The sequence below is a fragment of the Chiloscyllium plagiosum genome, unplaced genomic scaffold, assembly GCF_037043375.1.
Source record: "Chiloscyllium plagiosum isolate Xiang-an unplaced genomic scaffold, Cpla_swu_hap1 HiC_scaffold_3, whole genome shotgun sequence".
Lineage (NCBI taxonomy): Eukaryota > Metazoa > Chordata > Chondrichthyes > Orectolobiformes > Hemiscylliidae > Chiloscyllium > Chiloscyllium plagiosum.
Genome location: NW_028270141.1, coordinates 24504556 through 24522817, shown reverse-complemented (window position 1 = coordinate 24522817; position 18262 = coordinate 24504556). Strand labels below are relative to the sequence as shown.

Here is an 18262-nt window from a genome sequence, read left to right as displayed (position 1 = left end):
GTTTCTAGTTTCTCTCTATTACAGGATGGCTGGTTTGCTACACAGCAATGGCGGAGCCAACGTTACAAACCCATTCAGGATTCACTGAGGAGAGTTCTGCTCAGAGGTCAGTGATGCAGTGATTCTGGCTCAGCTCGGAATTATCTGCAATTGTACTTTTCCTGCATTTTGTGAGAGACATATTGACAATACAGGCTGCAGTTGCCAGGCTGAGGTCACTGTCCTCTGCAGCTCTATCATTTTGTTTTAATTATTTTCTTTCAAAATGGAGACGCCACACGTTTCAGTGTGCTGGAATAATCCGTTTGATTTGGTTCAGGGATAACTCAGTTTTGAAGGGAGAGAACCTTTTTTCATCAAGCACAGTGGAGGGTGCCGAAAGGTTTAACCAATCAATCATCAACTGCCGCAGCATTGCGGTCACACAGCACAGTGCTGACTCCTGCTGGCCATACCATCAAACAGCAGGCTTCTTCACTTCCAAGGCAGTCTCAATTTCTAAAACTAGGATATTGTACATTTCACAAAATAAAGTGTTCAGCTTGATATCATTTTACTGGTTATTGGCATACAACCGATTACTCTGAAGTGCTAGCTGTTATGCAGGCAATGTGGCACCACTGTCACAGTACATAGTAAGATGCCATTAAATACTGACAAAATGAACGGTTCGCTATTGTATTAGATTGTGGCATTTGAGAGGTGAAAAGAGTTGGATCACCCAGACAGCACCCCATGTTTAGGCTGTCTAACATTTATTGGAACACATAGACTTTAATACCATCGACCGAAAGGCATAAGCAGCACTCCTTCAGTACTTCACTGGAGTGTCAGTTTAAATGATGTGTTTTATTCTGTCGTAGGGCTAAACCACTATGCTTCTCACATAAAAGGTAAGGGCACTACCAATTCAGCTAATCTGACATTTAAAGAAAGACATGCAGTTATATAACAACATTCCTGTCCATTGAATGTTATAAAGTGCTTTACAGCCAATGAAGACAGTACCTTTGAAGTATAATCATGCCTGTAATGTAGTGAATTTATGCACAGGAATGAGATAATGCCCAGATAATCTGTTCCTTTTTTTAAAAGGAGGCTGAAGGACAATTATTGACCAAGAAACTAGGGAGATATTCCCTGCTCTTCTTTGCAACATCTTCATAGGAACCACACATTCAGCCAGGAGGGCAGATGGCTTCACAATTTAATAACTGATTGGAAAGATCACATCTCTGACACTGCAATGCTCTTTCAGTATACAGTACTACACCAGAGGATCAGTTCAGAGATTGTATTCAAATCGCTGGACTGAGACGTAAACCACAGCCTGTGATTAAGGATGACAGGCCTGACAATTTGCTTGTATATAAAAAGAAACCTCAATCATGAAAACCATAAAGAAAAGAATTACCTTTTCCTCATAGTTTGGCATTGTATCTTTGTGTAGATTTACTATGTCCATCCAGGAGTAATTCCGCTCTTTACGGATTTTCTGCAGCTCCGGATCATCCTCCGATTTATCAGGATCCAACTGTAGAGAAAGAACATAGAGTGTATCATAAGTGTTGCACAGTAGAAAAACTACCTATATTTTTAAAAATACTTAAAAGCTTAAAAATAAATGATGGCCTAAAACCTACCTGAGGAAACCTTTTGCAAGGGAGTGTTTTTGTAGGATTTTCTTCTATGTACTGAAATGTCAACAATATCATGGATCTTTCCAATTTTTAATTAAACTATAAGTATCATGTCTAGAAGAATACGATCTAGAGTCTCACTAACTGAGCCTACGCTAATTGATCTAAGTTTAAATTAACTGCATCTTGATTTATTTCCAAAATCTCAGAATTTTTCTTCAGTATAGTCTACCATATCTTCTATCATTTTAATGCAAAATTCTGTCTATACTTTCTATATTCTTTATTTTCAATTATTTTAACATTCTTCACTGATATAAATTTGCTTCAGATCTTCAAAGAAGCCGTCACATGGAAATATGAAACAACAAATCTTTTAAACACTCCCCAGCCAATTATGTCATTTTATGCAGCGATGTCTATGACCAAAGTATATTACAGCGTCCTAGTTGGCAGTGGAACAAAGATCAAGGCAATCTTCTTAGGATTACATCCTTAGAACTAAACAGTTCTCAATTATGTTTCTCCACGCTTGTTTTTGCTTACACTGCTGATATTTCCAGCAACTTATTACAGCCTGGGTATGTCACATTAGCTTTTCAGTATATTTTTTCATCTCAGTGTGCTGCAAATCTGCTATTACCATTCATTGGCATGTTATAGGAATGGAGACCATGTTGAATGTAGAAGGTCAGAGTACATGATATATTCTGCCCAAGCACTTCATCTTCTTAGTTCCTGCTCCCATATTCTAAACAAAGGCACTGCAGTATGGTGACAATAAGTCAATATCCATGATTGTCAAATTTATTTACAGGATCTAGAGACTTGCAAGGCCTGAGGAAATGCACCTTCTGTAAAAGTCACTTGTTTTTTAGAATGTTACAGAGTGGCATCATATCAAACGTAGGTAAGGAAACTTGCTGCTGGGCTACTACCTCACACATTAATGAGTCAGTACTTCTGTATTCAAAGGAAAATACAATAGATGCTGAAAAACGGAAAAAAAATGCAGAAAATGCTGGATAAATTCAGTAGGTCTGGCAAGTGTCTGTTGAGAGAGAAATAGAGTTAACATTTCAAGTTCAGTATGACTCTGCTTCAGAAAAGTTCAGAAGTTCTCCCCTTAAAAGGCATTTGGATAAGTATATGAATAGGAAAGGTTTGGAGGGATATGGGCCAGGAGCAGGCAGGCAGATGGGACTTTGGATTAGTGGTGATGGAAGAGCACAGCAGTTGATAGGTCAGGGAGGAGGTTTTCTCATTTCCCCTTCCCCCACCTCACCCTAGTTCCAAACTTCCAGCTCAGCACTGTCCCCATGACTTGTTCTACCTGCCTATCTTCTTTTCCACCAATCTACTCCACCCTCTCCTCCCTGACCTATCACCTTCATCCCCTCCCCCACTCACCTATTGTACTCCATGCTACTTTCTCCCCACCCCCACCCTCCTCTAGCTTATCTCTCCATGTTTCAGGCTCTTTGCCTTTATTCCTGATGAAGGGCTTTTACCCGAAACGTCGATTTTGCTGCTCCTCGGATGCTGCCTGAACTGCTGTACTCTTCCAGCACCACTAATCCAAAATCTGGTTTCCAGCATCTGCAGTCATTACTTTTACCAGGCAGATGGGACTTGTTTAGTTTGGGATTATATTTAGCATGGACTTGTTGGACCAAAGGGTCTGTTTCCATGCCATACAACTTTATGACTATGACTCTATGTTGAACATCACCTTAAAAAATAACTGAGGGTTGTAAGGGCATTAAATATACCATACATGGAGGACTTCAATGTCCATCACCAAGAGTACCCAAGCCCTGAAAGACATAATGGTCATATCAGACTTGAAGCATGAGATGAAAGAATAAGAGTTGTTTTTCAGACTGGAGACCTGTGACCAATGGAGTGCCACAAGGATCAGTGCGGGGTCCACTACTTTTCAACATTTTTATAAATGATTTGGATGTGAGCATAAGAGGTATAATTAGTAAGTTTGCAAATGACACCAAAATTGGAGGTGTAGTGAACTGCGAAGAAGATTGCCTCAGATTACAACAGGATCTTGATCAGATGGGCCAATGGGCTGAAAAGTGGCAGATGGAGTTTAATTCAGATAAATGTGAGGTGCTGCATTTTGGGAAAGCAAACATAGCAGGACTTACACACTTATATTTCATCCTTGTCAATCTATCTGATGTAGATGCACATAACTATAATGGCATTTGTATAAATGCCCACTGCATCGTACTTGTGGAAATGAAGTCCCACCGTCATACTAAACACAACTTCCATTGTGTAGAACCACTTGAACAGGAATAGATTCAGCAACTCAAAACTGGAGATCCATAAACCACTGTGAGCCATCACAACTATAGAACCACAACACACCATTTGTAAACCTATGAGCTAGCATATTCCCCCACTCTTCCACAAAGCCTAATGGCCAACTTTTGTTCAAATGAGCAGTGCAGTAGTGAAGGGCTGAAGTAGCTTCAAAACTCACTGAAAATCAGATGTCAACCTGGTGAAACAACATACATGCTAAACAGTGTAGCACCACTTGAACAGGGGTATAGGTTCTTCAGGTGAGATGGGCAGTGTGTAAAAGAGGAGACGGTGTCACGTTTTTAATTGAGGAGTCAGTCATTGCAGTAAGGAGGGGTGGAAGGATTGTCAAATGAGGTTTTCTGGGTAGATCCAAAGTATAAAAATAGAAGATGGTATCAAGTTTCTTGAGTGTTGGTGCAGCTGCATGCACTCAGGCAAGTTGGGAATATTTCATTATGTAATTAATCTGTAAATTATTCATTGTATCTACAAAGTCAGAAATTCATTCATCCAGTGAATAACATATATTGGAAGAAATTGCACCTTCGCATAACGCCCATTTTGAATAGTGCTACAATCTACTTTTATAAATTTTACAAAACGTATATTTTGGGGGAATATATACAAAAAAAAAACCCTTGTTTTGGATAACAGCAGTATTGTACACTCTGCTCAGACAGCGGAGACTGCACTGTCTGGGCCACGTCCACTGCATGGAGGATGGCTGCATCCCAAAGGATATCCTCTATGGAGAGCTCGCATCTGGGAAGAGACCCACTGGGTGTCCCCAGATGCGCCTCAAGGACGTCTGCATGAGGGACATGAAGGCGCTTGATATCGTTACAGAGTTCTGGGAGAGGTTTGTAGCTGACCGCACGACGTGGAGAAGCATCTTGAACCAACACCTCACAGAGGAAGAGAGGCTGATGAGTGCAGCAGCTCTAGCAGATCAATGACCACATACAGATGTGACCTCAGCGACTAGGACTATCACTCCAGTATTGTCTCTTCAATCACAAGCAACATTGCTTCAGGGAAGCAGAAATTTAGAACAAAGAGGATGCAACTCTTGGTCAGCCCTGACCGAAAGGGGCCTCACTCACTGTATTGGATTGGGTCGAAACAAGCATTTATCCCAGGGAACCTTCAGAACTCTTACTAAACCCAGGCGACAGAGATGGCTGGGTGATTGAGAAAAAAGTGGAACAATTCAACATCTGGACGTGCAGAAAATTCAGTGGGAGGGGGGGGGGGGCTGGGTGATCTGGTAGTGGCGGACTCCGCCAACTTGTCCAACACGTTGTGGTATGTTAGACTTTTTAAAAAACACATTTAAGCGCGAACGCCAGAGGTGCAGTTCGGGATATCTGCGTCAACTCATCATTAAAGAGAGAGAGAGAGAGAGGCCGGACATTCAGCTCCCTCTGAGAAGGGTGAGGTTTGCTGAGCACTGCACTGTCACTCTGGCCTGTAGACCTGACCTTACCTTCCAGTACAAGACACCGAGTTTCTCCAGTTCCTGCAGGGTCACAGCTACGCTGGGCTGCCGCTTGTGCGCCTTCCGCTGGTCATCGTCCGAGTCGTCCATGTACCAGGCTTCTATGCCCATGGCTGGCTTCTCTTTGACGGCCTTTTCCCTTCGAGGGGAGTCGATTTTGCTTTTGCAGCGAAGGGTTTGCACGGAGATCACAGGCACCAACCAACTCTCAACTTCGCAAAGCAAACGGGGTGGAGGGGGGAGGGGGAGCTGTAACATTTCAACCTATCCTGTAAGTCTGTGCTTGTGAAATTGACTTACTCTGGACGTTGTGTTAGTTTCAACGCATGAAGCTTTGTTTTAAAGCGTGCTTGGGGTTCCCTTCCTTCAATCTTGCCAGGTGAAACGTTTTGTTTTGTAAAAGGTTTTGCTGCGACCCGTAATGGTGCGCACAAACTTTGTCATGAAAACCGAGAGTGAAACGCCATATCTGTGATGAGATGAGACTGGAGACCCCTCTTGGGATCTTCCAGTCCTTGTAGCCAGGGTGGAACAAAGAAACCTTTTATGTTATGTCTCGGGATGTGGTAGTCACTTTGTGCGCAGTGAGCTCCCACAAACAACAGTATACCACAACCATCTGTTTTGGTGATGTTGCTTGAGAGAAAAATATTAGGCTGGTTAGTACGGATAACTCCTTTCTCTTCTTCCAACATGGTGCCTTGGGATGTTTTCGTCCACTTGTGAAGGCAGACAGGGCCTTGGTATAGTGTCTCATTCAAAGTTAGCACTCCCTCACCCTCCCTCTGTACTGCACTGTTAGCCTTAGCTTTAGTGCTCAGCCCTTACAGTGAGTCCTGAAACCACAATCTTCTTTCACAAAGACTGAAGGCTGACACTGTGATAATCTGAGGAGGCAATGGCATAGTGGTGTTATTACCAAACTGCTCAATTCAGAGACCCACCTAATGTTCTAGGGACCAGGATTCAAATCCCACCCTGTTGGAATTTGAATTCATTAAAAATATGGAATTAAGGGTCTAATAATGATCATGAAACCATTGTCAGAAAAAAAATACCTGATTCACTAATGTTCAGGGAAGGAAACTTCCAACCTTACGCAATCTGGCCTACATGTATCTCCTGACCAATGTGACTGACTCTTAACCACCTTTTGGCAATTATGGATGGACAACAATTTTGGCCTAGCTAGTGACACCCACATCCCATGAATGAACATATTTTTTAAAATATCGCCATTCAAAATCTGTATGCCAAAAATTCTTAGTGGTAGCAATGTTGTCAGGTTGTTATAGAAGATTCAGTGACACTATTTGAAGATACACAGAGTCTAGCCAATTAGGGATGGGCAATAAATGCTGATCTAACCATTAACACCCTTATCCCATTAATGAATAAAAATACTCATTCTACTGGTGAACTGTTCCAAGCACGTTCCTTATTTATAAACATTTGTTCATGGGATGTGGGCATCGGTAGCTGGCAAAGATTTATTGCCCATCCTGAAAGGCCCTTGGAAGGGTGGCGAGAATTGGCCTCCTTCTCAAACTGCTGAAGATTGTGCGGTATAGGAACATCCACCGTGAGTCTAGATAGGGAATGACCAGATATCTTTGATCCAGTGTATGTGAAGGAAGGGCAGTATAGTTCCAAGTGGGCTGCGTATGTTTCTTGGAGGTGGTGTTCTTCCCATGTATGTCCTGCCCTTGTCCTTCTAGGTGATAGCAATCACAGGTTTGGAAAGTGCTGTCGAAGCAGCCTTACATTCCTCTTACAATTCAGGTTGTCGCCTTGAGGGGCTTGACTGTGTGCATTCTGCTCACATGACCACCACCATGTTGTTGAGTTTACCATTTGATGACTAGGTTCTCTGTAATCAAGTACTTTTGCTCTTTGTTTCACACCATCATATTCCAGGATCCAGGTGATCACCAGTGAGCGGAGGAAGATGGGCATCCACAGAAAATGAAGAGGAAAACTGGGGGCAGGACTGAGTGGAAATCAAAGGTATTCTGTAAACATCAACGTTGACATCATAGAACAGGTGGGGAACAGGTGGGAAAGTTTAAAGAACTACCCTTCTGGGTTGACTATTGGTCCACCTCGGCTCACTTCGGCCCGTTGAGTCTGCTCCACCATTCAATTATATCATGGCAGATCTAATTATCGTCAACTCCACTTTCTCGCTTTTTTTCCATAATCCTGGATTCCCTTACTGATTAAAAAAAAACTGTCTATCTCTTCCTTGAACATACTTAACCACCCACCCATGACAGCCCTCCTGGTGAACAATTCAACAGATTCACTAACTTCTCAGAGAAGAAATTACTCCTCATCTCTGTCTGAAATTTCAGACACCTGTCTCTGAAAGAACGCCCTTTGGCGCTAGACTTTGCCCATAAGGGAAAACATCTACCCTGTCAAGTTCACTAAGAGTCTTGTCTGTTTCCATGAGGTTGCCTTTCATTCTTCTAAATTCCAGTGCAAACCCAACAACTTTCATCATAAGACAGTCTTTCCATACATAGTACCCACCTCATGAACCTTCTTTGGACTGCCTCCAATGCCAGTGTAGCTTTCCTTAGGTAGGGGGCACAAAACTGTTCACAGCTGTGGCCTGACTATTGCTCTGTGTAGTTTAGGCAAAGCTTCCCAAATCTTCGTATTACATTCCTTTTGAAATAAAGGCCAACATTCAGTTTGCCTTCCCTGTCACCTGCTGAATTTGGATGTTAGCTTTTTGTGATTTTTGCACAAGGGTTCCTGAATCCCTTATCTGCAGTCTTTCTCCATTTAAGTACAATGCAACCCCTCTATTCTTTCTGTCAAAGTGCAAAACCATACATTTTCCCACATTATATTCTATCTGTCAAATTTTTGCCCACTCACTTAATTGTCTGTCTTCCTCTGCAGACTCTTGTGTTATCCTCAGCACTTGCCTTCCCACATGGCTGCTGGTGGAACCCCCACAAACATGGACGCACTCTGAAATCCAGACAGATGTGGGCATTTATTATAATTCTCCTGTATGTGCAGTGCAAGGTACTGCATTACATGATCTGGCTATGTTTCAACTTTTCTGAATTATGCTGTGGAACAGGATTAGAGACAATTGGCAACATCAAAACAATTACACAGATTCTTAAAAGATGTGAGTGCACCAAGTAGAACTACTTTAATAGTTTCCCTTTGTGCCTTGTATGGTGACTGAGGTTTACACAAAAAAAAATCCTTGGTCATCATTTCCCCTCAGTGACACTATCCACAATTTCTAAATTTACTGCCAGTCATCTCTCATTTTCTACAATTTTCCTTTGAGTCCTCACTTTAGTTCCTGATTCTCCTCTTTCCCTGTCCTGACCCTCCCTTACATCCTCATAGATTCTTGACATTTTTCACACAACAGCAGTTGGTTGAACTCATGGGTGAAAATACCCACCCTCACTGAGAACGCATCCAAATGAAATGGTATTTTTAGATACCACATAGAAGAATTTATGTACATACAGAAAATCAACAAGTTGGCACCACTACTTACTGAGTCCTGAAGGACTGTTCTGCCAGACTGGGCCTGCAGCAGATGGTGAGGGAAACAAATGAAAATCCAACTTAATTTCACTCTCACCACTCCACATTTAAAAGAGGCATCTGTGCATGATGGTATTAGGCATCTTGACTATCAGTTCTTTAGTCCATGTTCACACTGAGAATATTATCCATCATGTTTTGTGGCACTACCACTGCGCTGAATAGAACAGATCCAGAATAGATCTAGCAGATCGAAACTGGATTTTCATGCGGGTCTGTGCTCCTTCAATAGCAGCAGAATCGTATTCAACTACAATTTGTAACCTCATGGCCTGGCAAATCTTTCACTCTACTATTACCGTTGAGCCAGGGGTTTAAGCCTGGTTCAATCAAGAGTGCAGAAAGGTGTGCTAAGAGTGTCTGGCATACCTAAAAATGAGGTGCCAATCTGGTGAGACTAAAATGCAGGACTACTAGCATGCAAAACATGGAAGCAGCATCTGACAGACAGAGTAGTCCCATAAGAGTAGGTCAGGTCAAAGGTCTGCAGAACTGCTCCATCCTGTTGTGAATGGTAGTGGACAACTCATTGAAGGAAGAGGCTCTATCCTCAATAAGATTGGAGCCCAGCATATCAATGAGCCTTTTCCCAACTAACTGCAGCCAGAAGTGCTGAATAGTTGATACATCTTGAAGTCCCCACAGAAGATTTGCTCCACTTGATATCTAGAAACATCTGAAAGCACTGAATACAACAAAGGCTATGGACCCTGACAACACCCAGCATGTCACTGCAGATATCTGTGTCCTCACCACGTTGTTTCAATACAACTTCAACTCGGGTATCCACACAACAATGTAGAGAATTACCCTTCTCAACCAGTGCCTCAGGATCAAGGATGACCTGCTTCGACTTTGATTCAATGGATTCTGAGAGGTTGATAAGCAGGAATGCTTTAAGGAAAACCTTAGAGCATTTCTGATGTCCTTCTGGGAGTCTTCATCTACAACCAAGTTTCAAGTAAAGTGTTATGACAAAGCAGTGAATCCTTCTGCTAGTTAAACCAAACACACAGAAAAGCTCACCTCGCCTCATAATCTGCTAAAATATAAGTGACAGAGAACTCCCAAATACTACTTTTTAAAGAAAAAATGATCGATTTATTCTTTAACTCTAAAAGTGAACATAAAGCAACAAATATTTGCAACTCTAAGCCTCCTTTATCCTAACTGCTTGTTATCTGCCTCCAACTCTATAACAATATATTGATCCAATAAAAGCCTCTATTAAAATTACATCAACTTTATTTTCAAAACCAGGGAGCGGCTGTCATTGGTGTCTATCTTCCTGTGGCTGAAGATCTACCTGGGTTGTCTTCGGTCCTTGGCTGCAAATTGTTTCATATGAAAACGGTACCTTTGAAAGAGACTGTTTTGGATGGCAGTCTCTCTCTAGATAGATTACTCTTTCTCACTAACTTACTCTCAAAATGCCAGCTACTTTATACCCCAAACATCGGATTGTCTCATTGGGTCGATGTTGTCATAACAGAAAAATTCAAAGTTGATTGTGTTTTAGTATCCTGGGGCATAATTTAAACTGGTTAAATTCAAATGTTGGTCTAAACAACTGAAGTATGTAGTTTACAGATACATGTTACATATTTTCAATTTTCCAGTATACTCTGAGACTTCTAGTCAGTCACATGATAGTTGCCTGCAAATTCTCACTGCCAAAACAGCTTTCACTCTCTCTTAAAGGTACATTACACATCTTCAACTTCATAACAAGAGCACAAACTTTGGGAATCTAGCATCAGGCATATGAACAAGATGTCTTCCCAATGGACTATTAATGCTGAGCAAGCTGGCTCTGAAGCGGATACTGTTATTGGACTGTCTTTTTCCCCATCAAGTTGGAGGATCGTTTGAAGGTATTGCTGGTGGGACTTCTCTGGTGTTATCAGGTACCTGCTGTAAGTTGCTCAACTCTCTGAAACTTGTAGAAACACAAATTTACTGCTGCTTGTTAAAATGCAACCTCAGACTTAGATTTCAGTTTCTTGACCCCAAATGATTTTCTTTCCCCTGTCAGTCAGCTCAAGGCTAAACTGGCACATTGGAAGTGATGATGACTTTTGTAGTCTGTCTTCTTCAAGATGAGGCTCCCAAGATGTAGAAAATAGTCCCATTTTCTAGGATTGTGTCATTGATCTTTTTTGACAGTGTCCAGGTGTTTTGCTATGGAAGTTGGTTGGAAGAGGACCTTAGTTTTCTGGGTGTTTACTGAAAACTCCACTTTCTCACATACTCCAGAAAAGGAATCAACATTGGCCTGGAGTTTGGAGTCTGAGCAAGTACACACATAGATGTGTACCTGCATACTCAAGCCTTATAACTGAAGTATGAGTGGTTTTTGGATTGAAGGTTGCCATGTTTGACACCAGTTTTCCGTGAGTTAGGGTTTCTGGTAGTTCCATTGGTAAGGATCATATATGTCATCATGGATTTTGTGGAGGACGGTGACAATTTTCTGAGGGCAGCCAAAATGAGGATATTATGTAAGCATTAATGTTTGACAAATTCAAAGGGTTTTGTAGGGTTGAAAAAGGTGATGAACAGTGATTGGTCCTGTTTCTTGTGGTTTTCATGAAATTGCTGCACAGCAATGATGACATCCCATGCCTTTTGATGGGTGAAAACCTCATTGTGATTCTCAAAGGTGTTCCTCAGCCACTGAGTGGAGTTGATTGAGCAGGATCCTTGCAGGTGTGATCTGACTATCCACTCAAAGCAGGTTCAATCCTTAATCCAGTTAATTATCACCCAACATTTTACACTTGAACACAGTAAAATTATGGGATGTTTTGCAACTAGATGAGATGGGGAAATCAGCTCCCCTATTTTTAAGGATCCTGATTGACCGCAACAATGTTTAGCGTGTTTTTTTAGCTTGCAGCTCTCTCATAATTCAATTAAAATGCAAGTTGCTGATTCAAATTAAGGGGCCACTAAAGCTATTCTTGAGTGAAAGAATATATAGACTGAAAAAATAAATGAGTCAAGTTGGCACAGATGAAGAGTTGATAGAGTGCTTCCAGGGCAGTTTCTTAGAACAGCACATTCTGAAGCCAACCAGATAGCAGTCTGTATGAGACCCAGTATTGTACAATGACCTCAGAATGAAAGTGTTCTTAGGTAGCAGCAACAAAAAGATGGAATTTTATGTTCAGTTTGAGAGGGAGCAGTGTGGGTTGAATACTAGTATTTTAAACTTTAATAAGGGCATAAAAGCAGAGCTAGCCAAAGTCAACTGGAAAATTAAGTTGAGATAAGTCAGTACAAATACTGTGGTAAATAATTATGGGGATATTGCAGAATATATTCCAATGAAAAAGAAAAAAAAATTCCAAAGGGTGAACTCACTATCCATGGCTAACTAAAAGTTGAAGATGGTATCAAACATTGACAGAAATCACAAAGATGGGTGGCAGATCAGAAGATTGAGTTGAATATATATTTTTTAAAAATCAAAGAATGATCAAAAGATTGAGGAAACATTAAAGTATGAGAAAAAGCCAACTGGAAAAACAACAAAAAATGGGTTTCAATAGATATATAAAGTTGGAAAAAAAACAAACCAGTTTTGGTTTTATACAAAGTGAGTCTGGGGAATTAATAATGGAAAATGAGGAAATGGCAATTTAATTGAACAGGTGTTGTGTATAAATCTTGACTACAAAGGGGAATAAGTAATATCCTAAAAATAGCTGGAAATCAGGAAATGGAAGGGAGGAACCCAAGAAAATTACAGTCACCAGGGAAGTGAGAATGAGCAACTTGTTGTATCTATGTGCTGGCTTATTCTTGGATCCTGACGGACTTCATCCTAGACACTATACTTAAAAGAGGTTGTGAATGGGATGATCAATGCATTGGCTTTAATTTTTCAAAATTCCTTTGATTCAGGGAAGCTTCATTTAAATTGGAAAATAGTGAACAATTCATTCTTTTACTTGAGAAGGGAGACAGAAAGCAGAAAACTACAGATCAGTTAGTTTAACATCTGAACAGAGTGAAAATGTTGAAGCTATGCTTAAAGATATTATTGCAGGGCACTTAGAAAAACTCAAGGTAATCAAGCAGAGTAAACATAATTTTGTGAACAGAGATACACTTTTAACTAATTTATTGGAGTTCTTTGAGGACACAACATAAACTGTGGATAAAGGGAGACAAATCTAAGTACTGTACTTAGATTTCTAGAAGGTACTTGATAGTGTGCCACTTCAAAGTTTATTTGGAAAGCTCATTATGTAGAGGGTGAGGTATTGGCATGGATAGAAAATTGGCTAATAACAGAGAATAGGTACAAATGGGTTACTTTCTTGTTGGCAAGATGTAATGAGTGGCATATCACATGCATCAGGGCCAGGGTCTCAACTGTTTACAATTTGTATAAATGACTTGCATGAAGGAACCAACCGTACGATTGCTAAATTTGCTGAATACAGGCAGTCCCTGCGTTGCAAGCAGGTTCCGTTCTTGAGTATGTTCACAAGTTAATTTGTAGGCAATTTGAAACACAAAACAGGACAATATAAAATAGTTGTTTTTGATTACGAGCCTTTTGGATCTTTAAAATTAATATTAATACACCTCAGTATGGGACCTCATTTGTAAGTATGAGTGTTCATAATTTGGATGTTTGTAGATGGGCACTGCCTGTACACAATAAGTAGGAAAGTAAGTTTATAAAAGAACATTAAGAGGTGACAAAGGAATATAGCACAAAAACAGAAATTGCTGACGTAACTCAGCAGGTTGAGAAACATCTGTGGAGGAAAAAAGCAGAGTTAACATTTCGAGTCTAGTGACTCATCATCAGAACTTATAATCAGAGTTCTGATGAAGGGTCACTGAACTTGAAAAGTTCACCCTGCTTTCTTCCCACACGTGCTGCCAGACCTGTTGAGTTTCACCAGCAATTTCTGTTTTTGTTTCAGATCTCCAGCATCTGCAGTTCTTTGTTTTATTTGTACAAAGGAATGTAGATAGGTTAGGTGAGTGGGCAAATGGAATACAATGTGGGAATTGTAAAATTGTCTGTTTTGGGAGGATGCCTAAAAAAGTATTATCTAAATGGTTACAAATTACAGAGCTCAGAGATACAGAGTGATGTGGATGGTCGAGCACACAAATTGAAAATTGTTTATATGGAAGCTCAGCAAGTAATTAGGAAAGTAAATGGAATGTGATAATGTATAGCAAGGGAATTTAATAGAAAAATGAGATGGTTATGCTTCAGTTATACACGGCATTGATGAGACCACATCTGGAGAACTGTGAACAGAATTGGTCTCCTTATTTAAGGAAGGATGTAAATGTATAGGAAGTTGTTCAGAGGCTTAATACATTAATACATGAAATAGGCAGCTTGTTGGAGAGGCTAGGCTTATATCTGGATGTAGGTTTGCTCACTAAGCTGAAACGTTCATTTCCAGATGTTTCATTACCTTACTAGGTAACATCTTCAGTGGGCCTCATGCAAAGCAATGCTGAAAATTTCTGCTTTCTATTTATATGTTTGGGTATCTTTGGGTCGGTGATGTCATTTCCTGTGATGTTATTTCCTGTGGTGAAGTCACTTTCTGTTCCTTTCCTCAGGAGGTCATGTCTTTTTGTGGCTAGTTGGTGTTCATGACCCTCTCTCACTAGTATCCTCACATACGGATGAGGAATGACACCACTTCGACTGGGACATCACATCCATCCTAGGACAAGCCAAACAAAGACAAGCACGAGAATTCCTAGAAGCATGGCATTCCAACCGTAACTCTATCAAAAATCACATTGAGTTAGATCCCATCTGCCACCCCCTGAGGAAAGGAACAGAAAGTGACTTCACCACAGGAAATGACATCACCAACCCAAAGAAACCCAAACATATAAATAGAAAGCAGAAATTTTCAGCATTGCTTTGCATGAGGCCCACTGAAGATGTTACCTAGTAAGGTAATGAAACATCTGGAAATGAACCTTTCAGCTCAGCGAGCAAACCTACATCCAAAACCTCAACCTGACCTTCAAATCTCCTCAAAACTCGCTAGGCTGTTGGAGTTTACAAGAGCGAGAGGCAACTTGATTGAAAAACATGGAATCCTGAGAGATCTCGATAGCGTGGATATGGAAAGGAATCCAGAACCAGAAGTCACTCAAAATGTCGAGTCACCCATCTAAGACACAAGTCTGGAGAAATCTTTTCTCAGAAATTTGAGAGCCTTTGGAATATTGTTCCTCAAAAGGTAGTGGAAACAGACTATTGCATATTTTTAAGGCAGGGCTGGCTAAGTTCTTGATATGCAAGGCAGTGAAAGACTTTTGATGGCAGGCAGAAAGATGCAATAATTATATCAGCCATAATTTTTTTGAATAATGAGGTATGCTTGAGGTCCAAGTAACTACTTATGCTCCTTGTGCCAAAATTGAAGTCAAAGGGAATCAGGTGGGATGACTCTCTGGGGTTGGCATCACATCTAGCATAAGGGCTATTGTCCCTACTTCAGAGCCAGGTGGTCTGGGTCCATATCCCACCTACTCCAGAGATGTGTAATAACATCTCCAAACAAGTTGATTAGAATAACTTACAACTAGAGTCATCTTCAGTTATGCTAGATATAAAATATGCCAATTATATCAAGTTCAGAACATTGTTGCAGAACAGGCATGTCATGACACAGCTCTGGAGTAGGTAGGAATTGAACACAGACCTCCTGGCTCAAAGGTAGGGATACTACTACTGTGCCACAAGAACCCTCCTTCATTAGAGGACATTAATTTTACTCAACCTGTTCAGAGATGTTATTACAGACCTCTGGAGAAGGTGGGACTTGGATCTAGTCCTAGCCCAGAGGTAGGAACATTACTACAGCACCACAACAACCTTTCTTCACTAGTGGATACTTCTCTATATCCAACTACTGTCAGATGTTTCTTCAATTTACTGTATAGTATACAAGATGCACTGCAGCAACTCAACAGCACAACTGTCGCTGAGAAAAAAAACCTGGAACTCCTTTCCTGAAAGTAACAGACTAATGCAGCAGGTAATCAGGAAGACTGATGGAATATTGGCCTTTATTTTGAGAGGATTGGAGTAAAACAGTAGGGAAGTCTTACTAGAACTGTACAAGGTGCTGATGAGATCACATCTGGAGGATTGTGGGCAATTTTAGTTCCCTTATTGCAGTACGGGATCATTTCATTGGAGGTAGTTCAGAGGTTTACTAAAAATGATCCCTGGTGTGGAGAGATTGTCTTATGACCAAAGGCTAAACAGGTTGGGACTCCACTCACTAGAGTTTAGAAAAATGAGAAGTGAACTCATTGAAACATATAGGATTCCTAAGGGGCTTGACAGGGTAAACGCTGAGAGGATGTTTCCCCTCATGGGAAGAGTCAAGGACCAGAGAGCAGTTTCAGAATAAAAAGGTACCAGTTTAAGAGAGAGATACAGAAGAATTTCTTCTGAGTTGTCTTTAGAATTCTTTGCCACAGAGTACTTGTGTATTTAAGGCTGGGACAGATAGATTCTGATCAGTCAGGGAATCAAGGGTTTTGGGGAAAGCACAGGAACCTGAGGAATATTTGATCAACAATGATCCTATTGAATGGCAGGGCAGGCTCAAGAGGAACAGGAGTAAGCTGCTCAGCCTGTTTATTGTAGTCTCAAAATTTTGAATAAATGGGTTCCATTGTTATTTTATACAGTTGTAAGGTTAATTATTGGTCTCCATTCACTTTCTTGTATTGAAACTTATGCTATTTTAGGACATACCGGCAATTTTTATTTTCCTGCTTTTTAATTGCACTTATTATTTTAAAAAGAATTCGCATGCTGATTCTTGTTTTTGCAATCTCTTTCTTGCCTTTCTTGCTTTCACTAATCCTGGCGTTGTTTTGGCTTTCAGTTTCAGTATTACAGAAGCAATATCTGAACTTGTGCCCAAAGTGACTGTTGTTTGCTTCAGCCAATTCAGTAAACTGCACCGTTCTAAGAACTGCCAGAAGAAATTCAATGACAGAATGGACACCTTACTTTCGAAAATTTGAAATCATCACCATTTGGGGTCCTGAATATCATAAGTTCTGTCAGCCACTGGGCTATCTGCTTGTTTATAGCACTGGATGGTTTTTATTTATTTGTTTCCATTGGTAAGCATGCCACCAATGGTGATCTTGCTGCAAAAGAGATTTGATGTGGGTTTTAAAAAAAGTCTTTTGACAGAATAAATAGAAACTATTCCCATCGTTGGAAGAGTCAAGATCCAGAGGAGACAGATCTAAAGGAAGTAGCAAAAGAATCAAATATTTTAAGGGATACTTTTTTTCATTAAACAGTAATTGATTAATGTCTGAACTGCATTGCCCAAGATGATAGAGACAAATTCAGATTGTGAATTTGAAGAGGGAATTGGAGAAGCATCTAAAATAAATATTTGCATTGACAGGAAAAGAGCAGGAAAATCAGACTTGCTAAATCCCAAACCATCTGTAGAGGTACTGAATATTGTGCAGTCATTAGTAAACATTCCACTTTTACTTTATAATGGAAGGAAGGTCATTGACTCAACAGTTGACACCGCCTCAAGAAACTGCTACAGCAATCTCTCAGGAAAGAATGGATATCCCAGCAACCATAACTTTCTTCTTCTGTTCTAGTTATGACTCAACCAACCAGTGGGGACTCTCCCACTCTGTTGGTTCAAGTTTTGCCAGGGGTCCCTTATGCCAATCTGAACCAAAAACTGCCTTTATTTCAAGTTACCCAAACTATGCATTAGTGAGGTTATTACTGTGGGGGTGCTATCAGGCAGCACTTAATGACACCTTCAATCAGTTTGCTAATGATGATGATGAAAGGCCTGATGGGACAGTAATTGGCCAGGGTGCTTTTGTCCTGCTTTTTGTGAACATGACATGCCAGATTGTTTTTCCATGCTGTTACATAGATGCCCAAAGTATTCTGATATGTTCATATGTTTTGTAAGTTAGGCCTGGATTGTAGATGCTCAGGAAGGCAAGCATTTTTCAGAAACTTTCATAAGTATTCTTGTATAGAGAATAAATTAGAATGAGAATTATGTAAATGTCATTGCAATGGTTTTTGAACGAAAAGCAAAAGCCAATCTACAAAATAGAAGATTTATTTCTTATGATTTTAGCTTTACAAACTGAAAACCAGCCCTATATACAAAACAAGTTAATT

At 40.4% G+C, this 18262-nt stretch overlaps 1 protein-coding gene and 1 long non-coding RNA gene across 5 annotated transcripts in view; one reads left to right on the top strand and one right to left on the bottom strand.

The window, feature by feature from the left end:
• adi1 (acireductone dioxygenase 1) overlaps window positions 1-5689 on the bottom strand; it is an 18280-nt gene extending 12591 nt beyond the window's left edge. Inside the window, exons 1-2 of the mRNA XM_043678589.2 lie at window positions 5455-5689; window positions 1415-1534 (exon numbers count right to left, since the gene is read on the bottom strand). Of these exons, the coding sequence (XP_043534524.2) occupies window positions 1415-1534; window positions 5455-5577 (243 nt within the window). The 5' untranslated portion in view covers window positions 5578-5689. The remainder of the gene's footprint in view (window positions 1-1414; window positions 1535-5454) is intronic.
• LOC122541715 (uncharacterized) lies at window positions 5277-18262 on the top strand. Of its 4 annotated transcripts, none has more exons than XR_006309659.2 (4): window positions 5277-5401; window positions 7384-7473; window positions 10756-10970; window positions 16965-18262. It is a non-coding gene; the product is annotated as an uncharacterized LOC122541715 (long non-coding RNA). The 4 variants fall into 4 exon arrangements; XR_006309661.2 differs by lacking the exon at window positions 5277-5401 and adding an exon at window positions 5790-5845; XR_006309660.2 differs by lacking the exon at window positions 5277-5401 and having other exon boundaries at window positions 5726-7473; window positions 10756-10961.